The sequence below is a fragment of the Lissotriton helveticus genome, chromosome 9 (assembly GCF_964261635.1).
Source record: "Lissotriton helveticus chromosome 9, aLisHel1.1, whole genome shotgun sequence".
Classification (NCBI taxonomy): domain Eukaryota; kingdom Metazoa; phylum Chordata; class Amphibia; order Caudata; family Salamandridae; genus Lissotriton; species Lissotriton helveticus.
In genome coordinates, this window is record NC_136070.1 from 447,938,908 (window position 1) to 447,966,134 (window position 27,227).

At 45.0% G+C, this 27,227-nt stretch overlaps 1 protein-coding gene across 3 annotated transcripts in view; it reads left to right on the forward strand.

Moving 5' to 3' along the window:
• KIF26A (kinesin family member 26A) overlaps positions 1-27,227 on the forward strand; it is a 245,210-nt gene that overhangs the window by 16,030 nt on the left and 201,953 nt on the right. For all 3 annotated transcript variants that reach the window (XM_078660270.1, XM_078660271.1, XM_078660272.1), the window contains exon 2: positions 5,562-5,816. In XM_078660270.1, the coding sequence (XP_078516396.1) occupies positions 5,562-5,816 (255 nt within the window). The remainder of the gene's footprint in view (positions 1-5,561; positions 5,817-27,227) is intronic.

Below are 27,227 nucleotides of genomic sequence, written 5' to 3' on the forward strand. Positions count from 1 at the left end.
GGTTGCATTGTATAGGTTCCATTGCGATACTCCAAGTACACTACGCAGATTGCATTGCAATATTCAAGGTTGCACTGCGTAGTTTCCACTGCAGTACTCCAGGTTGGACTGTATAGATTCCGTTGCAATACTCCAGGTTCCACTGTATAGGTACAGCAATGACACACACCACCTTGTTTTGCAGCTATGTCTTGTTGAAGTGAATAGGGGTGAGGGTGAAAGACACAGTCGTATTACACTGGATGATGAGGCTACACACATTGTGCTGTCGATGACAGGTGTGCAGTTTGTTGCCCTTGCTAATGAGGGCCCTAAACCTTTTGTATTAGACGTTGGAACTAAGATCTTTTAAAGTGGATGGCATAGTGACATGCCATTTTTTTCTGGGGTATGCTAATTCCTCTCTGTGCTGGGAACATGGGCTCATTGGCATAGCAAGGGGGCACAAGTTTTTGGGGAGGTGGCCTCCGCCCAGCTCTTACTTGCCATCTCGGGGCGGCAATCAGCAGCACACCCCCCCCCCCCCCCTACACCCACTCTTCAGTGCGGCATTTGCGGGGTGGCAATTCGAGGAATCGCCAACGCCCACTACCCCCCTCTTCAATGCGGCCACTGCGGGGCGGCAAACACAGGGACCGCCCTGGGCAGTCTAAGGCCTAGCTACGTCACTGCATGGGCTTCGTTCGCACACAGTCTCGTTCCACTGAATGAGAGGGCTCTTGCTTCCTGGACTTGATGGTGGTGCCCACTGGCCTATTGCACATGTTAATGTTAGATTATAATTGTAGAGCGCCAATCACCAAAGGTCTCTAGGCACTTGCAGCGTGGTAACAGAGTGATAAGGACCCAAGTTTGTTGCACTGCATATTGTAGCATGGGTTTCCTACACTGGATGTTGCGCACATGTGTGTCGGGTGGTTGGTCACTGACTTGTTGAAACTGGCACGTGAATGGAAATATGGCATTACTGCACTGGAAGGCATTAGAGTACACTGGCATCTTGTAGTGGAGCAATACATGAAGGTGCGGATTTATTAAAAGTTGCACAGCGCAGCAATCAAATTTGCTGTGCTGCGTTTCGCACAGAGGAGAATACAATACAGACCCATATCTACAAATAAACAATGGTGCTGATGTCATCCTTTCTGCTGGCACTCAAACTGGCTGCCTAGTGCCCCCACACACACACGCACACTTGTGCCATAGTGCAAAGGTGTGTGCCCGGTGTTTAGCAGAGGCTTTTTTTTTTTTTGCAGAGTTTTATATAGCGCGAACTAGACCCGAACTGAATCGGGTATCAGAGCGCTTTACATAGCACCAGTTAGGTTACATGAGAACACGCATTCATTTTAGGCACGGGGAGATTAAGTGATTTGCCCAGAATCACAAGAGGTTTTTGGCGTCGTTACCGAGACTCGAACCCAGATCCCCTTGAAGGACAAAAAAGTATCCCAAGACATATGTTAGAACTTTTCAAACATTGTGGGCGGTACAGTGCAGCACACATGCAATGTTGCAAATAAAGCTATTTCTCCAAGGTAACGTCTGCCTCAAAGAGAAGCAATTCTCTGGTGCAAAGCCTTCTATACAAATGTTAATAGATAGGGCTTTGCATAAAAAAAAGAATGGGTGGAAGCATGGGAATGCCCCCTTGTCACAAACTAATGCGGAGCAGCACAAAGTACTACTGTATGTTACTTTTGGATAACTTTCCAGGGCAAAAAAAGTTTTGCGCTGGAAAGTAAATAACTTGTCAAAACTTTGAGCGGGTTTGTGTAACTTTTGGTGGCTTTGCACTAGTGCAACGTGTTGATAAATCTGCCCTGTGTGTTGTAGTCACACACTGTTGCACAGGGCAGGCTGAGAGCAGAACTCGTTGTCCATTGCACTGTAGGGCGTAGGCTAATGCTGGTTGCACTAGCTCCTGGAGAAAGATGCATTGGCCAATTGCAATATGTGATTGAGCCAGGGCCGTCTCTAGGGCAGTGCGACTGGTGTGACCGCAGCGGGCGCTAACTTCAGGTGGGGGTGTCGTGTTTGAAGTATATTATGGTTTCAAAAGCACCTGCTATTGCTTCCCTGGCCTCCAGCAATTTTTAGGCAACAATATAAAGGTCAAGATAACTCCAGTGATTAATGTTCTTCCTAAAGAGAGATCAGAGGTTTGTCTAGTGGGTGTTTAGACTCAGTAGGGTAGAGCAGAGGGTTAATGTGCCTGCCACTAAGAACTTGTATCATTCAAATCACAAAGCTCATATAATGTAAATAGGTCGGTAAGTTACTGCCTTTGTCTGAGAGATCCTTTGTTACTTGCAGTTAATAAGGTATAATCCCAACATAGAACAGTGAGCTATTACCTGTCATCAAAGAGCGGCATGCAAAAATCCAAGGTATAGTTTAGAGCATTATGATTTCTTCACCAGTCTTCCAGTATCCTAATCTTTAAAACGGGTTAATTATGATAGAAATCAATTCTGATTATTAAAGAGAACCCCCAACCATGGCGTTGCTTCTCCAGACCAAGCTGTCTGAAACTATCCTGCCTACCAGGGTGGATAACGTGTGACTCCTACACCTTGCAGTCCTCTTTCTTATGCAACATTTCCTATACTCTGATTTACACACCTATGATTGATTTTCTCTGTGTAGTGTGTGTGATGTAAAGTGCTCTGACACCCTACACTGGTATGAGTGGCTGCACTCCATAAAACAAATTAAATGATGCATCTGAGAGAGAGCAGTTATGGAGACTTGAGGGGCAGTGTTAAGGGGTGGTAGTGAGGGAATACGTGGCTGAGGTGGTCTTTGGGGGAGGATGCCAACAAATACTTTCGCACTGGGCGCCCCCAGCGATTAAGCCGGCTCTGGATAGAGCACAGTTATTTATGGTGCATTGCACTTCATGAGAAGGATATTCGTGTTATATAGGCATTAGGTTTATAGACTAAATGATGATGTGTGTATAGAAACTGGTGGCACATGATTGGTCATGATTTTGGAGCCCGCAGGATTATTGCATTAGATTGTGGAGACGCATGAATATTGTACTGTGTGAGTGGCTGGTCACTGACTTAGTGAACATGGCAGCTGAGTGGAAGCACAAGTTAACTCCACTGGCTGGTGATAGGAACACAAGCTTGTTATAGTGGAGTAGGGCGTGAAGGGTCTTCATGGCAGTCTTGTTACATTGAGCAAGTAGGGGCACAGCTCGTTGCACTGCAAAGCAGGGGAGTGCTCAGGACACATTTCACTGGATGGCAGTGCAGGTGAAGAGCAGTCTTGTTACATTAGATGGTGGTACAGAGGGGTTGCGGGAAGAGTGCGTAGGCCTGTCCCATTGAATGATAGCGGTATCATTTTGGGAAACTGAATGATGAGGTGCAAGAGAGGGCCTTGTTTACCCGGGTAGCGCAGTTTCCAATTTTGTACCTTGGATACATGGTGTCTGTTGCAATTTAAGGGGCACTTATTTGGTTTTATCGAAGATGAAGCAACTGCCTGCTGCCCTGAATGGAGGAAGCACATGAATGAAGGGCTGTGATCATTACTTCAAACGTCCATGGGACACAGGCCGTGACTGCGGCACAGACGTGTCCCACTAGATGGGGGCGTGGAGTCTCTGGGAGTCTTGTGCTGGGTTGTGGAGGCTCAGGCTGTATACCCTGGGTGCTTATTGCAAAGGATGATGAGATGCAGGCATGACTAGTTGCAATAGGTGCTGTGGCCACATGTTGTATGAATACGAAGGTGAGGTAAAGGCTGGATTGTGGATGGACTGCCCATTTGCATTGGGTGGGTTAGTTAAGCACACATGTTTAGTGCCCTGGATTGATGAAGGCGATGCATGTTTCTCTTGGTGTGAGGCCTGCTGGCACAGTTTTATTTGCATGCAATAGTGGGGGATGTAGGTAAAACGTTTGCCCTGGACAGTAGAGGCTAGAAATATCAAAAGAGGGAGGGGGAAGCAAGGAATGTCTAACCCACACTCTGCTTCCAAACATATGTACCAAAATATCAAAAGTGAGTGCGATCAGATGTTGTAGGAGGATCTCTTTGGAAAATTATTTGGGACCCTCATCAGCTATTTTTAGTCAATGGTATGTTTTTGTCGCCGACATATTAATAACCGGTAGCATCATCATCAATTCTTGACCTCCACCAGGAGGTACTCTCTCAGATCAAATACATTATGTGGGATCCGTATTATACAATGATCTAAAATTACCTCCTAACCAGGAACACTAGGTTTATTAAAACCTTGGTGGGGGTAAGATTAAAAACAGAAGAGGATGGGTACAGGGATATATGAGGTGTCCCCATATCATAAAATATAAAACAGGTCTACACGTTTCAGCCTACTTTTGCCTCTGCGGGTCGATGTCTTTTATCAGGGTTAACAAGGATGAATGGATTCCTTTTCTGAGCCAGTTGGGACACTATCCACTGGCTTGTACTTAGTGTAGATGGGTTCACTCTATGTGAGTGTCAGAGAAAACAGCGTCTAAGTCCCTCCCGTCCTCAATATCCAGGACTGGAGGGACTTTCTAAATATGGAGATGCTGCACCTGAAGGAGGGCAGCCAGAGCCCCCCCTCCCCCCAACCTATTGGGCCCATGCGATTTAAAGAGAAGAGGAGAACAAGTTTTCTCCGACATTCACATAGAGTGAACCCATGTACACTAAGTCCAAGCCAGGGGATAGTGTTCTGACTGGCTCAGAAAAGGGATCCATCCATCCTTGTTGGTCCTGTCGAAAGCCACCAATCTGCTGGGGTGCAAGTAGGCTGACACACATACACCTGTTTAATAGTTTATGATGTGAGGGACACCTCATATATCCGTGTACACATCCTTTTCTGTTTTTATTCTTACCCCTACCCAGGTTTTAATAAACCTAGCGTTCCTGGTTAGGAGGTAATTTTAGATTATTGTTTAATATGGAACCCACATAATCTCTTTGGTCTGAGAGACAACTTCCTGGTAGATCCGATAGTGATGCTACCGGTTAATAGTACGTCAGTGGCAAAAACAAACCATTGACCAAAAATGGCCGTTGAGGTTCTCAACTATTTTTCCAAAGAGATCTTCCTATAAAATCTGATCCCACCCCCTTTTGATATTCTGGGCAGTGGATTCACATAACTATTGCGCCGTATGGCGAGGTACCTCCATTTTGCATTTGCTGTTACTGGATACACACTTGCTACAAAGGGTAGAGGTGCAACACACACGCACTTGCTGCAAAGGGTAGTAGTGCAGCATACACTTGCCGCAGTGGATGGCGGAGAGTACTGGATAATGAGACCACTGTCCTGGTACATTGTGTGGGTTGGGGGTAAATGGGCCTTTTTAAATACCCGCTGGATGTCGGTGACATGAACTTGTGCACTATATATTGGGGTACAGCTTAACTGCTCTGGGTGGTGGCGTGGAGGGTACAGTTCTGTTGCACCAGGAGAGAGTGGGCACATTGCTCGAGTAGTGCATTTTTGGGGGACATGTATGGTACACTGTATATACCCTCATTTCAAAGCTGACCCTTGCCACTTGTGTTCTTTTCAGGTGACAGAGAGGAGCCCCAGCGGCAGAGAGGGGTCTCCATCAGAGCCCCCTGGAGCTCTGAGAAGAAGGCTGCAGCCCCCCTTGGAGGAGCGAGAAGAGCCCTGTGGCAGTCGGCCTGCACCAGAGGGTGCCGGGGCTGCAGCCCTCCTGGAGCTGGGTGAAGGAGCTGCGGGGAGATGGTGCGGGAGCTGCCGGCTCACCCTCAGCGAGCTCCAGAGGCAGGCGCTGAGACTGGCTGGCCCTGGGCCGCACCCGGTAAGAAGAGTCCTTGGGTTGAGGTGCAAGTAACTGGTGGAGGGTACTAGGTTACACAGTGCTGTGCATGAGGTGCCATGGATCAGGTGAAAATTACAAAACATAGGGGCAGAGGTAAACCTGTGTATTGAACATTGCATGGACCAAAATGCACAAGTGGGGGAGAAACCTAATGCATAGGGCATCTTATGGGATCCACTGGTACAGGATACCAATGGAGGCATGGTATTGTGGTTACTGCATAGGACTCATTACACAGATAAATGATGTAAACTAAGGGTCATGATAAAACCCATAGGCTCATTTGTATGGCCCAAGGTTCACGTGTAGAGTCTCCAATGGGATTGCCTTCTGCATAGGGCCTCTTGCACAGTCTGTAGGAGAGATGCTCAATATAGCTGCAGGAGGGCCAGAACGTTACCAGATTTACAACACTATGACTAACTATGCCAATAATTGTCATTTCATTCATTGCATATTCATTTATGTGGTCATGTATCAATCTCGCTTGGACCTGGCTCTTCTGCTCTTGCTGTGGAAAATCTGGTATATAAGTATGGCTGCTAAATCTAGGAGTTGCCAGTCTACCATGAGGCAGTGTTCATAGCCGGAGACCAATGAGATGGCTCCAAGCGACACTAAGGGCCCTAGACTGAAGAACAAAATAAGAGTGCGCGTTGAGCAGACACACTGGGGAACTGTATATTGTCATAATTCCAGTCTACTAAACTAAATCTGACCAATGCATTTAATCATACTGTGCATAAGGTAGAAATGGTTGTTGGTCACTTTCTTACATATATGTATGCTGTGCACGAGGCAAAGGCCGCTTTGATCTGGACATGTTATTGAGTATGTACATACAATGCAGTTGGTACTTGGTAGGCACAGTTGGGAACTAGTCACTCTGTTGCAGATACACAAACTTACCATGCACCGAGTAAGATCACCCAGATGAACTGAAACAAAATCTATCTATAATAATAGTACTTGGATTTGTATAGTGCGGCTAATCACCCGTGAGCATCTCTAGACGCTGTCCATGGGCACGGAGATAAAGTGATTTACCTAGAATCGCAGTATGTTGAACCGATTCAAACCTGTCTTTCCAACTCTGAAGTTGGCAGCTCTGGCTGTTACACCACACCACACTCACTCTACCAGTCTATCTGTCTATCTATCTATCTATCTATCTATCTATCTATCTATCTATCTATCTATCTATCTATCTATCTATCTATCTATCTATCTATCTATCTATCTATCTATCTATCTATCTATCTGTCTGTCTGTCTGTCTGTCTGTCTGTCTGTCTGTCTGTCTGTCTGTCTGTCTGTCTGTCTGTCTGTCTGTCTGTCTATCTATCTATCTATCTATCTATCTACAGTGTGTCTGAAGCTTTTGCTTCCGCTTGTGAAGTCCCCAGGGATCTCCTTCAGCTTTGCTGCCCTTTAACAACTAGGCCCAACCCACCTGTGATGACCTTTTGTTCAATCATGCACCGAGGGATCAACAGTATTGGCATTTCTCTGATCAATCTGATCAATCTAATCAATATTTCATGTTGTCAAACTGCCCTAAATCTGCCAGGTTGTGTACTGGTCGCAGCTGGCGTGAGCGGGCTGATGATTTTATTGAGCTGACGTTTTCATTGCGATTTTTAGCTGTCCATCCTTAAGAGAAGACTCTCTCTGCCTCCACTTGTTGTTACCCCTCTGATTCTAATAAGGATCAGAAATTGGGGTGCATCCCCAAATGCAATGCAGTGCGCGCAACTAAATTCGTTTGATTTATTTAATTGTTTACTTAACCTGCAAACCTCCATTATCCATACATTACTAACCCCCACCCTGCCCCTCCCCCTCCCCACGTCACCGCCCCGGCAGGTACTCCCCTACCGACCGCGGCTGGAAAAAGCCCAGAACTCTGTCACCGCTGCCTAACACATGGAGTCCACATACAAAGCATTGTTTAAGATTTAACGAACCTGGTGGCCCATGTCTGCCATAAGTATGTTTCTGTAATGTCAGATCCCTTGCACGCACAGCCGGACTGGGAACTGAAACCAGCCCTGGCAATTCCGCTCTACCGGCCCCAGGTTGGGGGGCTTGCTACTAAAAAGCACTGGGGTGGGGTGGGTGGATCAGGGAGGGGATGCTAGTATCAAGCCCCACTGCCGCTTTTTTTTACAGGGGGGCGATATAGCAGCACTGCTTCAAAACTAGCCCCCACCGGTCAAAAACTGGTCCCCACCCTTCTGGCCCACCGGGAAAATGCCCACATCCCGCTACGGCCACTCTGGCCCTGGTTGCATTTATTTAACAAGTCATCTCAAACTCCACGTCGGACCTCTCACAGATATGAGTTTATTTAAGTAGGTTTTATAATGAGGGCTTCATGAGGGCCGCCTCAGAGCACCGGCTCTGGACTTTCCATAGTGTGGAGTCCTGCGTATGAAAAGTCCACCTCATGAACTTTTATATTTAGCTGAGCATATGACCGGTGAGTTTTAGACGCATAGCCGCGCATTAAGCCTTCCTGCTGAGCTGCCGTGTGTCAAAATAAAAAGACAGGGATGCACTGTATCTACAAGATATAGCGCATTGCTGTCCTTCTCCCAGCACAGCACAGATACCTGTGCGTCATTTTGCAAGGGAGCCCACGCTGAGGGGATGATTGTTTCTGTGCAGGAAGGAACACCTTCCTGAACAAAAACAATAATTAAAGTCATTTTCTTCTTTGTATGTGTGCTCAGAAAGCACCACACATATAAAGAGCAAAAAACGAGGGAAATAAAAGTATTTCTCCTTATTAAACCGCCTTACATCTCCCCTGGGGTGTAAGATTCTGATGCATTCCCAGGTTTACAAAATGTTGTAAATCTTAGAATGTGTCATGTTCCATGGATGTTGCACCCACAGCAACACCCATGCAGAGTTATGTGTGAAAGGGAAACATATTTACAAGGCCATGAAAAAGTCACGCTGGGTGACTTTACATGGTCTTGTAAATATGGGGAAGCCCATTGCGCTGCCAGTGCGTCAATAAAAGTGACACACCGGCGGTGCTATGTGCTTGTAAATAAGCCCCCAAATGTCTGGACTGTTGAAAGATTTTGAATACTTTACCCAGGTACTTGGAGCGCAGCTGTACATGATTTGAGGCCCCTTCTGTGAAATGAAATGAATGAAATGAAAGTAAACTTATAAACGCGCAACTTTGCCCGAAGGCATCAAGGCGCCTACCAAAGAGAATCAAAAAAGAAAAAAGGCTGAACCAAAAGCTAAGGGTATGCTTTACCAAAGAGCCATGTTTTTAAAGCTTTTCTGAAAGAAGGCATTGAGGGTAATATTCTGATCTCCAAGGGAACAATGTTCCACCATTTTGGAGCAAGATTGGAAAAGGCTCTGCCTCCCCATTTAGCTCTACGCACTCGAGGCACAGTAAGGAGCAATTTCGCCGAGGAGCGAAGGTTCCTCGCAGGAAAATACGGCGAGAGCAGATTTTTTATTCCTCCGGTCTCTTTCCTGTTTAAGGCACCATACACCAGGCATAACACTTTAAATGAAATCCTGGCGTCAATGGGGAGCCAGTGGAAAGATTTCCTGGCAGCGGTCGCAGACGACCTTTTCGGAAGGTCCAGGACAAACTTCGCTGCAGCATTTTGCACCGATTGAAGACCTCGCACCAGACCTTTATTAGCTCCGGCATATAAAGCATTACAATAGTCGAGCCGAGATGTTATCAAAGCTACGTAAGTTTGTTTCCGAGCTTGCACATACAGATAGTACTTGATTTTGCGCAAGATTGCAATGATGCCCCAGCAGGTAGAAATAGTCCGCCTTACCTGAAGAGCCATGTCAAGGGAAGGATCAATCATAACCCCCAGATTTCGAGCTGCCCGAGTTGGAGCCGGACAAGTCCCCAGGGATTCGGGCCACCATTCCGCCGACCAGATGTCTTCCTTCTCGCCGAATACGAGGATCTCCGTCTTTTCGCCATTTAGCCGCAGTGAATTGTTAATCATCCAGAGGGCAACTGCCTCCATACAGAGTCTAAACTTGGAGGCAGAGGAGCTGACAGGCTGGGCGAGAGACAGTAAGATCCGCGTATCATCGGCGTACGACACTACCTCTATCCCGAAAGATCTAATAAGCCTGGCCAGGGGGGTCACATAGATATTAAACAGGGTCGGGCTTAACGCCGACCCCTGTGGGACCCCCCAATTCAGCGGCAGGGATGGAGATAGGAACTCTCCCAGCTTCACTCTCTGTTCCCTCTGGTCCAGGAAGGAGGCCAACAAGCTTAACGCGTGCCCCTCCACCCCTATCTCCCTCAGACGAGATGTTAGAACGAGGGGAGACAGGGTGTCAAACGCAGCTGTGAGATCCAGAAGGATCAGCAACGTACTTCCGCCCTTGTCGACCGTGGTCCGGATATTATCAAGCACTACGGTCAGGGCGGATTCCGTGCTATGACCCCTCCGGAAAACATGTTGCGAGTGATCCAAAAGACCAGCGGAATCCAGAAAGGAAGAAAGATGCTGGTGTAGATGGATTTCAAGCATCTTTGCTGGGGCTGGGAGCAGCGAAATGGGGCGGAAGTTTTTCAGCACTTCTGGGTCCAATGACGGCTTCTTCAAGAGCGGCTTCACAACCGCTTTCTTCCATTGGGAAGGAAAAATGCCTTCACTTAAGGCCTTATTCATAATTTGAAGTAGCGGGGGCAGGAGAGTTTCCTTACATTGTTTAAGGATATGAAGAGGACAGGGATCGAGGGGTGAGCCGGAGTTGGTCTTGGTCAAGAGGACTTCTAATTCCTGTAAAGAAAGTAAAGGAAAGCAAGATAGCGAGATCAAATTTGCAGGTCCGACTGGCTCAGTAGAAGAGGAGATCTGAGGGACGGGGAGGGCGGGTGGAGATGCAGAAATCCTTTGGAGCTCAAGAGTCGAAACAATACCATCAATTTTGTCCTGAAAGAATTCAGCTATGTTATCACAAAGCTGCTGTGAATTAGTAACAGGATCAGGGGTCTTCAAAGTAATTAAAGAGTTGACAATGTTAAAAAGCTCTTTCGGTGAAGTAAGAGCCCCAGTGAGGTTTGAAAAATATTCTTGCTTAATTCTGATGAGCTCCGTCCTGTATTCCCTCAGAAGATTTTTATGAGATTCTCTATCCTCCATGTTCCCACTAGATCTCCAACATCGTTCCCGCTTTCTGCAGGCTTGTCTAGCCTTAGGGACTCAACATACCAGGGAGCCGATGGCCTTTTTCTAGCACTATAGCGCAAAGAGAGAGGTGCAAGCACATCCAGCGCTGCAGAGGTAACATCTTCAAACCTCTGTACCGCGGAGTCAACGTCCTCATCTCTTAGGATTAATAATGTAGAGGTTAATGGCGCCAAAGAATCATTAGTCACCTTCCTCAGATTCCGCTTAAGTTCCATTTTGCTGGGGCCTTTCGGTATATTATTAGTAAGAGCGGTCTCCAATAACAGTGGAATGGCGAAATGATCTGACCAGGAAAGCGGCATAGGTGCTTCAACTGACAGCCGTCTATCATTTGTAAAAACTCCATCCAAAGTATGGCCCGCCTGATGGGTGGCACCCTTGACTAATTGCTGCAAGCCACAGGCAGATAAAGTATCTAGGAGGCAGAGGGTGTCATTTACCTCTGAATTTTCCAAATGGAAATTCATGTCTCCCAGAACTGTAACAGACTCAGATCCGAAATATGGTTGGTTCCAGAATAGTGAGCAAATGGTGAGTGAAATCCGCTCTGGGCCCTGGGGGTCTATATATGAGCACCCCCTTAAACGGGATGGAGTGAGATGCATTGATGGAAAAATGCATAGCCTCGATATCCTCACCAGGAACAGATAAAGGTGTCGTGTGACACGAATAAGAGTCCCTATGCAGGATACCCAGCCCTCCGCCAACACGTCCCACTCTATCAAGCCTAACCAAGGTATAACCATCTGGGACCGCCTCAACGAGATCAGGCCCCGAGGATTCCCTGGCCCATGTTTCCGTTATGAAAACCCAGGAGGGGTTATTTACCCCAACAAAGTCTTTAAACGAGACATTATTCCTGATCAAAGATCTAGCGTTAATCAGATAGCCAAGCTCTCTGGTTGTATCTGAAGGACGGTCCGCCAAAGGAATTGTATTGAAATATCGGCATGAGGGCCCAGCAACAATGCAATCGTACAAGCACCTTCCTGGTGCCACATCACGCAAAACGTGCATCTTCAGTGTCGGTTGTATGACATGCTTTTACCACGCATGCCATTACAACGCAGTTTTTACAACGCAAGTCGTTACAACGACTTGCGTTGGGGGCGTTGGATAGTGGAATAGTTTAATTTTCTATTCCAACTCCAGTCCCCGTGGATAGTAGGGAAGGTGTTGGATAGTAAATTAAGCTATTCCCTATCCTACAGCGCCCTCCAGCGCAAGTTGTTGTAATGACTTGCGTTGTAATGGTTGCGTTGTAATGGTAGTGTGGGGTAAAAGTTGCGTTGTAAAGATGTTCCCCTCAGTGTCTAGCAGCATCGCTCATGCTGAATTGGAGAGTGGGCGTTTGTTTGGCCCCATTCTTAATTTGCGCTAGAGACCTCCTTCCACATGTAAATTAAAGGGGTGATTACAAGTCCTCACTCCTTCCCTGTGCTCACCGTCCATAGGGTAGTGAGGATTCCACTCTAAGGCTGGGGTATGATGCACCAAGGTAGTCCCAGGCTGCATGGTCCTAGCATAGCTGCCTGGATCTCCTCTGTTGTTCACCCACCCTGTCTGTTGGCATTCACCCAGAACCATCCATGGCTCCTCTTGTTGGTGTTTACAATCTACAGGGACTTTTGCAGACTCATGAATATCAAAATATCAAAAATGAAAGCCCAATGATGTGGAATGCCAGCAAACACACGAAAGGAGATGGGAGTAATGCTTAAAAATAGTCTAACCGCTGGCCATCAGCCGCTGTAGCATTCAATTCCATTGTTTTTTGCCCCAATCCCAGCTCATATCAAGCCCAGTATTTGCAGATGAGCCTCGGCCCTGCTCCTATAGGAACAGTATGCTGTATATGAATAGGAGAGTATGAATTTGTGGAATATACATGACATCAAGGAATGTGTGTGTTTGTGGAGGGACACATTTTTCTTGGAGTCCATCATTGGCTGAGAGTGGCCAGTGATGCAGCTCACTGAGCTTGAACAAGCATCCTGCTTATCCATTTCTGTGGTTGTGTCCCTTTACCACTGTTTATCTTCCCTTCTCTTCCTTCTTCTTTCTCCCTTTCATTCTCTTGCTCTGGGACTGATGATGAAAAATGTGTTTTGGCACCATAAATGGGTGCCGTGTCACCTACCTGCTGCCGCCAGCCCTCATTAAGCACTGGATCAGCTATATACATGGGGTCGGGCATAGAGAAATGAGTACATGGGTATAGAGGAACTGTAGAGATTAAACTGTGCCAGCGCAGGATGCATGCAGTTACTAGCCCTGCAGATACACAGCACAGATGCACTTTCATGGCATAACATTTCTGATGCTCTGCAAAGAGGCAGAGACGTATAGGTCCTTGCAGGAAGATTCAAATACTATAAAAGTATCTGAGCTTCCTTTATTTTGGATTGTTCTCCAGCGAGCATTGTTTTGCACACAATGTGTCTTGGAGTGTTTACAAAGTGTATTAAAATCGAGGGTCTCCAAAGGAAGCCTCCGCCACTTGACCCCCCATTCACATCGAGGGCTCTGTTGCCGCCAGCAGAGTTCCCATTGTATCTATATATAGGTGTAGGGGTGGATTGGATGGTTATGTCCGAAATTGTCGATTTAATTCTTACTTTTTATTTTCCCACTGTAAGATGTGAGTGGGTGGCGGCTCTTGCCAGCGCTGGCCTGTCCTGAATAGTGAATGGGAGTTTGACTTACCATTGTCCAACTTCTGAACTCCGCGGGCCTGCCCGCGAGCGTACAATGGCCGACTTCTTCTCAGCCCCAGCCGGGCCCTTTATCTGTCGCTGGGAGGTAATGGCTCTTATCTCAAGATGGGAGGAAAATGGATCTTTGTCATTGGAAAATACATGCTCTGTGGAGTCAATGGCTCTTGTTCAGGTGTTTGGGTGAGGAGACCTTTCTCCGGGGTCACGTTGTGTGGTCTCATTTGTGTAAGCCTCTCAGGGAGGCAGACCTCTTTGATAAGAGGCTGACGATAGGTAAATGAATCCCCCGCGTCTGTGATTTGAGGCATGTAAAGAAAAGTAATAACTTAATAGCGGTCACAGGGCGAAGGCCATGGCAGTGTTGTAGGCGGATGGGGTTACAGCCACAAAATGGCCGCCTGCAATAATGGTCCTTTTGTTAAAGGCTTCAGGCTCGCTCTTGGACATAAGAGTGGATGAGACACACCAGCGTAAACTCAGGTGCAGACCTGTTGCATATTTCCAGTTTTACTACTGACGTTAATGTTGGAAGACGTTGACGGAAATACAAGAATCGAGCCTCGGTCGACTTAATCGTACGCAATGGTCTGGTTTTGTAGTACTTTTTACTTAGTACAAGATACTTACCAACCTCACACTCCACTGACGTTTGTAAGTCAGTTAAGGCTCTCAATTTCTCGATCTCTAGACCTTGATAAATTAAGTTTGTCATAAAGTTGGCCATCCAAATTCTACCCTTGAAGCTCCCTATTCAGTAAATAAGTTTTCGTCATGGACGTTAGAAAAGGCTCGTTCACCCCCTTGGCGTGCTAGCATTCGGCGTGCAGGAATGCTAACACAGAGCTTTAGGGGGAGGGTGTATGTTCGAAGAATGCGTACCCGTTACCATATTAAGCAGGGGATCTTTCAGCGCAAGGTAGGAAAATATCCGCACACCTGGATTAGCATCTCCTGCAGGTGGTCAGGGACCTGGGGGTGAAAGAAGACCCCGCTGCTGCTCTTTATAAGCTACCACTGAAGGAAAAGAGAGTATTTTGAAGATCCAGTTAAATGGCCCGCTAAAAAATAAGACATGTTTGCAGTATAATGAGGCTTACATGCCCCCAGTGTGCTTGTCATTTTTTAAATTCTGTTTCCATTTTTCAATTTTTACTAAAGAAACTTATTTAGCAATTTTCTCAGATTTTACGTTTTCTATATAATAAAAAACGATCATGACATTAAGGGTTTTTCGAAGTTGTATTCCACTTAGTAACGTACTCGGATTTTCTCTAGAATACTGGGTATTTGCAATACTGAATGCATGCATTGTGCAAAATAGGCAGTCTGTGTGCTGTGCAAATCCTGCTTTTTGGGCGCTGTGCAATAGAGGCTGCTCAGAATATGCACAATAGGTTTTCGTGGATATTGGGCAGGACTGGCTTAACGGGTTCTTGGTAAAAGTGTTCTCTGGAGTTCTGTGCAAGCCTGGGTACTGTTCAGTACACAGCACTGTGCCTCGTTTGGCCCTCTATCCAAAGGTGGAGGGAGGCTTGTCTCTGAAAAATACCTTGAATGGAGGGCAACAGTTCCAGGCAATCCTTTATTTACAATGGTTCTGAACAGTGATTTTAGGTAAAATGTGAGGAGTAACCGGTACAAAAAGAATCTATATTCTAAGGTCATGTTATATTTTAAAGGCACATGTCTTTATAACACAAATTAAGGCAGTTTTGCGGCAAGTGACTATTTCCAATTCATAGTTTATGGAAAAAAAGACTAGCCAGGTAAAGTCAAGTGCTCAAGATCACACAGTGAGCCTGACTCACAGAGCCTTTTCCGTGAGTAGGTGTGGCATCCTCAGTCCACTGCAATTATGTGGCAATGGCGGACCAGGCTATGTGGCAGGGTTGCCTAAATTATACAAGAAAATGTAAATTATGAGGCATTCGGTGACACATTCTGTAACAGTATTATTTAGCAGTTTTGACAATTTTACACATAATAATACTGCATGGGCAACATTTTCACTTCCTTATTTCAGTTTACTACCTTAATATAGCAGCCAACAACTAAAAGGTGACTTCAAAGGGTCGGCCACTGCGTGGCATGTGCACTTTTTTAGTAGCTTTTGATCGGTTTGAGCTAAAAACACATTTTTACCTTTCATGATATCAGTAAATTAAGTAGCAGATGGTGAATTATGTGGCAAGTGCGGAAAACCCATAAGAATGTGGAAAAAGAACACAGTGGGTGCAGAGTCACGTTAGTCCAGTGGTCATGGGCCTGCTTTTGAAAATACAAGAGCTTCGAAATCACGTCTATAACAGAGCAATCATTGATATTCCTACCCATGTATATAACGGGTGAACCTTCATCAAAACAGAATCCATATTGCTTACCGCGATGGTGGGTGGTGGCCATTATTTAGCACATCTTCACTTTGTAGAGGAAACTGTTTGATTGTATGAATCAGCTGCCGCTCTGTTACCGGGGATTTAGGGAATATTTCGATTCAAAGAAGAATTTGATCTTCTGTGCTGTATGATAATAAGAATCGACAAAATACAGTGTAATTAAACGGCCTCTCTTTTAGAAGGACACTACATTTAGTTGTCTATTAGTCAGTGATGATGGTCCAAATCATACTTGTAATGTTAGGGCATTTTTGGGCAGCTTCTGTGGCCACCTTCTATACACCTGTGTTAAGAAATAAATAACTTAATCTAGTAGTAACAAAGTATAGGCAAGTGACTAGCATGGAGCCCTGTAATTTGTGGATTGCGTTTACAGCTGCATATTCCCCCTTTGAAAAAGAATTATCACTTTTAGTGGGTGAATGTTGTACCCTTGGAGTAATATTTATGACTGGGAGAATGAGACATTTAAGGCAGGTGGATCAATCATTCAAGTACTATTTGTATAGTGCGGCTAATCACCCTGGGGGGTGTCCAGGGTTTGCTGCGGATGTCAGTTGAAGAGCCAGGTCTTGAGTCCCGTTCGGAAGTGGTTCTGCAAGGGTGAAGGGTGGAGGAGGAGGGAGTTCCAAGCTTTGGTGGCGAGGTGGGAGAAGGAATGTCCTCCGTCACGGCTGCGGTGGATGCGAGGTGTCTGAGGGAGGGAGAGGTGTACGGAGTGGAGGTTTCTGGTGGGTTGGTGAAAGGTCAGGCTTGTGGTTCATGTAGTCTGGTCCTTGGTGGAAGGTCAGGTGGTGGTCTTGTAGTCTGGTCCTTGGTGGAAGGTCAGGCGGTGGTTCATGTAGTCTAGTCCTTGGTTGTGAAGGGCTTTGTAGGCATGGCTCATGAGCTTGAACTGGCATCTCTTCTGACCAGGAAGCCAATGGAGAAATGTCAGCTGCTGGGTGATGTGTGTCCTCTTGGGCAGGTTAAGAATCAGTCTGACTGCTGAGTTCTGGATTGTCTAGAGTCTTTGTATGAGGTTGATGGAGGTGCCGGCACAGAGTGTATTGCCGTAGTCGAGCCGGCTGGTGACGAGGGCCTATGCCACAGTTTTCCTTGTGGTAATGGGGTGCCATCTGAAGACTTTGCCAAGGTGGGAATAAAGAGGCTTTGCCTGTCTATCCTTTATGTGGGTATCCAAAAAACCCAGGTTTCCAGTGCACTGACATTTATGGTGTATTCAGTTGTATCTGTGTGTAGAGCCTTCTGACAAGGGACTTGTGCTACCCAAGGAAACTCAATCCCACCACCCTCCTGAACAACCCTACAAAATAACGAAGTACAAGCCGTACTGCCATACTATATAACTTCAACCTCAAGGACAACAAAAACAGAGACAGACCCAAGGTATTCATGAACCCCTAGTCTGGAATGCCCTTGCCCCTGCCTTTAAAGCACAAGTGAGTCATACGCTCTTCAGGAAACACAAAACACTTGAAAACAGAACTGTTTAGAAGAGTGTACCACGCTACGAGAGTACACTGGTCTAATCTACGAAAGAGCCCTGGCTGCCCTCCGCCGTCCAACTAGATTCAAAGGTTTTTTTCCCCTATTGTCGGTGTTTCATCTGTACAGCTTAGCCAAGGTTGAGTTGTCTCCATGGTGATGCTTTGTTTATATTGCTGCATCCTCGATTGATTACTGCTGTAACCTATTTATCTTCTATATTAAATAAAATTTTTAATCTTACTCAAGGGAGTTAGAACCACCAAAGGTTAATTTATATAGTGTAAGTTTAGAAATGTTAATATGCTGTCTCGTGGCACGCTATAAATATATATAAAACCACTTTGCTTTAACCCCTACGCTGCTGGGGTAATTCCCCCACGGTGCGGGAAGGGGCAGGGGGGGTGAGCACGGCTCAACGGTGCTCGTGACGAGGCCAGTTAGTCATGCTCGTGACGAGCCCAGCTCGTCATGAGTCACAGTGGAGCTGTGCTCATGACGAGCTAGGGTTGTCAAAACTCTGTCCACTGATTAATTCACCCGCACAGACGGGGAATCAATCGCGTGTGGGTAGAGCGCAGCCGTTATGATGAGCCCAGCTCCACTGTGCCTCATGATGAGCTAGGCTCGTCATGAGCACCAAAGGAGTTATTGAAAGTTTTATAATTTATGTTAGTTATTACGTGGATTTACTACTACAGTTTGCTAATAAATACTTAACTTTGATTGCTTAGAATATCGTATTATAATATATTGGAATTAACATCTACAATTCTCATTCTTCTATTGGTGTTTACTTATTCTGTTCTCTTGCGGCGCAGCATAAGGACCATGTCGCCTAAAGCTACTGCAAAAAAGGAAGTTATCTCGTAAAAATGATTTCCTGAATTTTGTATTTTTGTCATAATATTTACTTTTTCGTGCAAATGTACTTGTGTCAAACAGGAAGCTGAACATATCCTGGTTTGCGGTACCTTAAAAACCTTGCTTCCATTTCACGGCTCTGTGAGGCGGAGAGTGTATTGGAAGTTGAATAGTATCAGTCAGGACTGAATACTGTCCTTAGTAATGTTGAACATTGTAGGGCGGGGGCATGGGGGAGGAGGAGGCAGGGGAATGTAAACTTTTTTTCAAAAAACCACTTACCTTATCGCCGTGTCCTGCGTCTCTGCTCCATCCGTCCTCTGCATTGGAACGGGAACCAGGAATCACACCCAGGCTCCCCATACCAATCACAATGCTGCAATACTGCATCGCTGCCTTGGGGCCTGAGCATGTTCTGCTCCCAGGCTGCCTGAGTGCAGAACCTGCAAAGTACGCATGACTGTTTGTATGGCCCCAGAGGGCATTCATTCGCACCTCGAGTGGGCAAACCACTCTTCCCCTGCCTGCCCGCAAAGCAACAGGAAAAATAAAATAACATTGAGTTATTATCATTTTATTTTTCCCTTGTTACACTGCTTAAAAGCAGTGGGCCCACGCGCATCCGCCTTAGCGGAAGAGCCGCCACTGGTTACCAGGTTCCATTTCTGGACATTAATGACCATGGCCTGAGTTTATTACTTCTTGCAAGACACACATTGGGCTCACTTCTAATAGGTTGTGAAACATAAGTATATTTTAGCAAATTATTCCTCCACATATCTCAGTTTCACAATCATGTGAATTGCCCATTTTCAATGTATTGCCATTTGTCCCCTTCGCTAAGCCCTCTGGACATGTCTTTATCTACAAAACATCCGATCTGGCTGCTGTTTCTGTTTGTGGCAATGCCTATGATGACTTCGAGGCACTAGGAGAGCAGGTCATGCAGTTCGAAACAGTGACTCATGATTACGACAATGACAATTTACTTGAGGATGAGGTCATGATGAGCCAATGGCTTCCATTTAATACTGGAATACAGTTAGCAAAAGTAAGAAGGGAGGGGAAGTAAAGGTGCAAGAGATGTTTATTTGAGGAATACATGAAAAGAAAGAAAAGATAGAAGTAATGACAAAGCGGAGTAGCCATCGCTGGTAGATTAGAGAAATGAAGGAGGTGGGAAGGACAATGGCTGGAAAGGCAATGAAGTGGTCAGGAGGACAGGTCACCAGCCGCTGCCCGTGCAGGTAAGAGCAATGGGGCCGGGTGGGGGGGATTTCGACCAACGACGATGTGAGAAAATCTATAATTTATTTAATTTTCCCTCAACTTCGTCTGTCGAAATCTCCCCCACCCAGCCCCACCACCCCACTTCATTGACCTGCACAGGCCGTGGCTTCAGGCCACAATTGAAAAAATAGGCTTTTAAAATAGTTGGTACCATGACAAAGAGGGGAAGTCATTGATGGATGGAGATTGCCACATGGTTGTATTTAAATTTGCATGTATTCGATTTCCTGGGGCTGTATTGGGCTGTTTTAGCGTGCTTGGCAGGCTACACTAAGCACAACAGTACAATTGCTGGCAAATAAGTGTGCACCTCACTGATTATCATAACATCTTTTAAAAGAGTAAATATACAGATCTTTCAGGACAGAAAGTTTTATATTCCACCGCGCTATGCGAAGCGTACAGAGTTTTAGCTTCTAAACGGACCACACATTTTGATTTTTGGAGCTGTAATTTCCATGGTATCTTTGGACCATCCCTTGATCAGAGCTGTTCTGAGGGCTGGTCACGACTTCCTCCTTTCTCAAACTTTCAGTCAGCGAAGATCTTTGAGGAATCGTTTTTCATTCAAGACGGGGATAATTCTATCATTTAATCCTTATTACGGGTAATTTAGTAAAGTGTGGCCCATGTGGAAACAGAGATTTGTGCAGGGGCCAGAAGTTCAAGTCAGTTGGAGTTTTCCGAGTCACAGGGTTACATTTCAGCAGGTCAAACCTGCAGATTTTTTTTCTGGGACATTCGGAGTTTGGTGCAGTAGCACCAAAATCCACATGTCCTTGAGTTTAACAAGCATGTTATTCCCCATTTTGATTGCCAAAACCTGCGATAGGAGTTCTTTATCGGCCCCAATAAATACTGATCCCTGTGAAATAAGCATTTTCCTGGGCTGATAAGCAATGTATCCCTGGCTGAGCCATTGATAATGAGGTACTTAGTAAAAACCTTTTTCTTATGTGAATCATCGCATGCAGTGCTAGAGTGTTTCGCTTAGCTGTCAGCATTCCCTCTGTAGCTCTGTATATTGGAGTTTCCCAGAGGCTTCCCAGTTATCCCTTTGATGCATGCTAAATAGGGCAGGGAGCCCGCAGCCGTCCAATGCACAGCTATGTCTTAATCATGTGGGATGCCTCTAAAGCCACCATTGAGGGCAATGTCTTCCAGGCGCGCAATGTGCACCATCAGCGGTAAACACAATCAAAGCCATGACACAGTAGGACTTTCTTTCTCAAAAAGAAATGAAGTCAGCGAAAGGAATTGCAGCATTGACGCACACGCTCACATACAACCTGCGAGCCCAACAATCGGCAAAGCTAGCTACAAGATGCCTGCGGCATAAAACAATCTGTAGTTGCTTCAAGCGAGTAGTTATGTAATAATAAAAAAAACCTCTTGCATTATTTAGATCCAATTTGATGGTCCTTTTTCATTGGTCGGATTCAGCATATCTTATTTAGAAAATAAAAACAGAAGGAAAACAGAAGAGAAGAGAATTTAAGAGTTGATGTCGACAAGAGAAATTGGACTGATATTTTTAGTGGTGTAGATTTATATCATGGATTTATGGCTTTTAATTACCCCCTCCATAGTAGTCCCTTACTCCAAGAACCCTACTGACTCTTTATGTTGAATTTCATGCCTGTAGCCCACATCTGTAAAACCCTTTACTCTATAACCTTGTGTCATAGATCAGTGACCTTTGTTAACCTTGCCTTTGAAAAGTAAGCCGGCTTCGGTTTCAGAAATACTCGTGACAGTCAAACAGGTGGGCAGTTCTTTTGTGATATAGGTTTAGTCCATGAGACACAGGGAACTTGACACACTATAACTATGAAATATAGATTTCATTAAGTTAATAAGCATCTCTGCTTCATATAAGGTGTCTCCAGCAGACTCTTTGTGTTGAAACACAGGGCATGATCACTTGGCAGATGAACCCAGCTCAAGTTCCCCCATTAGAGACATATACATCATCAGCTGGCTGACATTTCACTTGAAAGTTTTAGTTCATTTTTAAGTGAGTGTGTAGTACAATACTGAACAGTTCTTTCATCATTTTTAATTGTCGCGAACATATCAATCAAAAGAACAATGACCTGTCATCCTATACCTTTTCTCATATTCAGGTTCCCTTTCGCCATCTTGATGTTAATTGCCACAGAGAAATCTACGGTTTCAGGAAAAGATGGCGCTGATGTGTTTTTTGGGTGTTTAAGATGTACAGATTTTCCCCTGTGTTTCTTAATTGCAAGCATGCTCGCTATTGATCCAACTCTAACCGCACCGACAGTCTTGTGGATTTTGAATATCATTACAGGATGACCTTATGTAAGAGCAAAATGGTAACGTTTGGTTGGACATATTACCTAAAGCTGCTTTAAAGTTTGCCCGACACAGCACTCAATTGCGACGGAGTACCCTTACTGCCATGCTGACTGTCTGCCCACCTCATTTAGAGTCCGGCACACTATATATATTCCGGTGACAAAACCCCTATTCACCCCATCAGTAGACTTCATTCGAAGACCTGACAGAATAGGGGCCGTCAGAGGAAAGACTTCACACTATTGACCCTGTCTAGGATGTATGGTGTAAAGGCTTTGTTTCCTGTCCGCCACTGTCAAGAAAAACCTGACGATAAGGGCCAGAAAAAAAGTTACAATGGCCTCCTCACCTTGGAGAAAAACTTTTTAATTAGTTTTTATTTTTCAAAAACAAACTCCCACCTTGGGAGTTTGTTTTCGAAAAACAAAAAAAGCCTGAAAAGTTTGATGACCAGGGTTGACGGTACATCTGTCAAACGTTTCATACATTGACAGGATCCGCCTTACAACTTCAGAGTGTTGCTGGGGTTGAAGTTCCTCTTTGTAAGGAGGAGCAGCTGTCCAACAGAAGAAAGGTTTGTGCCTAGTGTTGTTCCGAGATTCAAGGGCGACTGACGCTGGAATCTGGGGATCACGGTTCGATCCCCGGCACCGGCTGGCACCGGCGGCAGATTAGCCCAGCACCATGTGACTCTGGGCAATAGCTTGCTTAATCTTCCCGACGGCCCCCAGCGCCTAGAGACCCTTACGGGTGATTGTGCGCTTTACAAATGTGGATTATTATTATTATTATTATTATTAACTAGACTGGCTCAAAACCAGAATCCATCTGTCAGACTGTTGAAAAAATGAATTTATTGACATTAGCAGGCAACACATAAACATAGTTGCCATATCTTTGCGATTCTGCCTCTTGTCTTATCTAAGTCTGGTTCTTTCTCAGATTTCTCAGGCTTCTAAAGCATGATCTTTACTCAACAAGTGTATGCTGATGAAGGATGAGGATTTTTTTTAAAAATTGATGGATTTTTCAATTGCGGCCCAGACGAGTTTTTTTTCCTACTCGTTTAAATAATCATCCAAATGTTTAGTAGATCAGAAATATAACAATATGTGATCAGAAGTCATGGTTGATGTCCCTTAAGGGAGGAGATGCGGTCTTGGTTCTACAATGACTTATCTGCTAGCTTTGTGACATGGAGATCTTGGGCCATACCACATAAAATTAGCGCTGTAACCGCACTCTGCTGAGGTGTGTTCGATAGTTGAATAGCTGGAGCTTTGCTATTTCATCACCTCAGACAGTAACAAATGGTTGCTTATTACAGCAACTGTAAGGTCATGTTCACACATTACCACCTCAAGAAACCTGCTTTCATAATACGGTGGTAAAAGGTGTTTGCACCAAGCACTGTCTTACCTTACCACCTAGAACATCAAATAGCGCCAATAAAAAATCTTTGCTGTCTAGCCTCACATTTCTAATCTTAAGATTTCTCACCAGTTTATGTGGTGATATGCAAAACCCTTAGGGGCAGATGTATCAAGATACCATTTTGCGATTCTCAAATAGCGATTTTTAAGGAATCGCTATTTGAGAAGTGCAAAATGGTATGTATGTAGAAAATCGCTATTTTTTAGCGATTTCTTAAAATTCCTTAATTGCGATTAGCAAATTGCTAATCGCAATTAAGGAATAATTTCCCATCCATTTCTATTGGCCAGGAGGCCCATAGGAATGAATGTGAGATTATTCTCAATTTGCGATTAGCAATTTGCTAATCGCAAATTGAGAATAATTTCAAGGGTGCAAGGGTGTCTTAAGGACACCCTGCTGCACCCCTGAATTTGACATGTGTGCACATATGGCGCACATACATGCCCTAAGGGCATGTATGAGCGTCATATAGCACCTTTAGAATTTTAAAAAAGTGCATTTTGAAAAGAATTCGCCAATTACCACCAACTACAAGTTGGTGGTAATTTGCGAATTCTTAGTCAAAAATCGCAACACTGAAAAGCTTAATACATTTCAAATAAGAAATCGCAATTTGCCATTTCTTAAAAGCCTCTCAATATTAAGGAATCGCTAAATTTGCGATTCCTTAATATTGCGAGGCTTTTTGCATGATACATTCCAAATCCCGTTTTTTTTGTCGCAAACGCTGCTATTTTGCGAATCGCAGTGCTTGCGACAAAAAAAACGGATGATACATCTGCCCCTTAATGTCCTTGTTCCTCCGTTCTCTTTTCTGGCCAACAATTTGAGCCACCAGAAAACAAGCTTACGACCCTTCATAAAAATTGTTAATTTACTGCAATGCATCAAAACTATATTTTTCCCAGTCACGTTTGTTATTTGCCATTCTCTCCAAGAAAATAAATGGAAATAAAGACGAATGTTGCCACAAATTTGGAGTAAGAATAAATAATTTGCCTAAAGAATTGTACTAGTCTCTTGTTTTCAAATTAAGAAGGTTTAGGTTACAAGCATACCAATTGAGAGTTTGGGTGTTTTGTTTGTATTCTCATCTTGTGTCTATATAGCATCCAAAACTTTTGCTAAGCATTGTTAGTTCACTTGAAACTTATGTCATATTATGCTGACATATACCATATTGAACAAATAAATCAATCGACCCCAACCCTAAGAAGAAGCGAAAATCAAGAAATCTACAAAATGAAAGACTCAAATTCATAGTCCCCGGAGGGTTAAGTAGGGGAGGGTGTGGGAAAATTTGTTTCAGCAGAAATATATTGAGCATAAGTTTGGGATCTGAACCTATGAAGGAAAATCTTACCTGAAAATGTTTGAAATGGACAATAAACACAGTCATAGGATATTTGAGGCACATGAGTGGCCAAAAATATCTTTTTGTATGCAGAACAAACTTCACTGGTTTGTTGGGGGGATGTGTAGATTGCCTTTGGGATAGTAATCCTACTCCAAATGCTTTTGCAAATCTGTCACACTAGTTTAGGGCTTTACCGCTCTTTAACGGTGCAGAAATATTAGACATTTGGGCTGCAGCCTTTAGGCTTTCTAAATCCTGGTACGAGCCAATGTGGACTTGACAACCACCCACCCTGAAATTGTCAACAGTGCACTTTTGTATTACAGCTGGTGATTGATGGGCGTTAAGTAACACATGGAGTACTGAGTATCAAAGTACCGGGCCTGTTGGAAGACCTCATGGAGCAAAAGAGCCAACATTCATTGACCAATGCTTGTCCTCGAGGTCCCATAGGGAGCTAGTATTTGGGCATGCATTGCTGCAACAATGATTTATTGCAAACATGTGAATGCCACTTTAAGACAGCAGCATTTATACTTTTCACTACTTTGCACTTCATTGCATTTGTTTGCAAAAGCAAAACAAAAAACGAAATTATAATAAGCTTGCCAAGACCTGAGCTGTTGGCTTTGTCCATGCTTGTTCTAGTGGTACTGTGTATTCCTTATATCCAACCGCGGCCGGTATAAGTTGTACCTGCAGGGCGGTAACGTGGGGAGGGGGAGGGGCAGTGTGGGGGGTAGTAATGTATGGATTACGGACTTTAACAGGTAAGTAAACATATAACTAAATAAAACGAATTTCGTTGTGTGCACTGCATCACCAAATGCGATGCAGTGCGTGCAACGAAATTTGTTTTATTCATTTATATGTCTATTTACCTGTTAAAGTCATTAATCCATACATTACTACCCCACCCTGCCCCTCCCCCCCCACCACGTCACCGCCCTGCAGTTACACCTACTACCGGCCGTGGCTGCTTATATCTGTATTCTACTCACAGCCCTTTATTATCTTTCAAGTAACTCCCACTGACAGCAATGTGATGGCAGCCGCTAGTGACGCACTGATCGTCACGTGCCCACCGACAGCGAGGTGATGGCAGCCGCTAGCGACGCACTGGTCGTCACGTGTCTTCAGATTGCTAAATAGGGAGGCCTCCAGCGCATTATGACCCTCTTCAGAGGGCAGAAATAGGAGCTTATCTCATTAAGTGTAATTCTAATCCAAAGGCATCTGCTTCTCATCCGGCAGAATGGAGCTAAAACGTGCAGGAGGACTGAAGAGGAAAGCACATAGGTGTTAAGTGATGCCGTAACCTCTGTTCACCCGCTTAGAACGTAAATGTGTTATGGAAACACATTAAGGTATCATTTTCTACTTTTTACCTCCCCCTCATTGACATCATCTTTTTCTGGGGGAAAATTTACAGCTGATTTATTATTGACGAGACTGTGCCCAGTTTTTCCCAAAACTGAAAGCATTCAGCCACAATGAAATATATGCCTTTTTTATGGAATCTTATTTTAGATTCATAAATCAAAAAGGAGAAGCATTTCTGAGTTATTTGATTTATGAAACTAAGGGCCTGATTTACATCTTGGCGAGTGGGTTGTTCCGACACAATGGTGAAAGATATCTCATCTGCAGAAATATGAATCCCATTATATACACGCCCATTCACAACACTCACTCAAATACACATACATGCATTGCTACATAGATGCATGCATGCACCAAATATCAAAAAAACTAAATTTAAATTCACTGCAGCTCTTCAGGAGGGAAGCCTCGGAGTTCAAAGGGTTGGGAATGCTCCCTCTACGCCGGAACCACAGCCAAGCTACAGAAAAGACTCCAACGCATCCAGAACGCCTCCGCCCGACTCATCCTAGACATCCCTCGCCACAGCCACATCTCCGGCCACCTGAGATACCTGCACTGGCTCCCCGTCAACAAGAGGATCACGTTCTGGCTCCTCACCCACGCACACAAGTCTCTCCACGACCTGGGCCCCAAGTACCACAACGACCGCCTGACCTTCTACACACCCACCCGCCAGCTACGGTCTACTAGCCTCGCCCTCGCCGTCGTACCACGCATCCGAAGAGCCACCGCCGGAGGAAGATCCTTCTCCTACCTGGCGGCCAAGACGTGGAACTCCCTCCCCATCCACCTTTGGCTGACCCAGGACCATCTCGCCTTCAGGAGAAAACTCAAGACCTGGCTGTTCGAGCAGTAGCGGACCCTTTTCCCCAAGCGCCTTGAGACCCTTCCGGGTGAGTAGTGCGCTATACAAGTGTTATG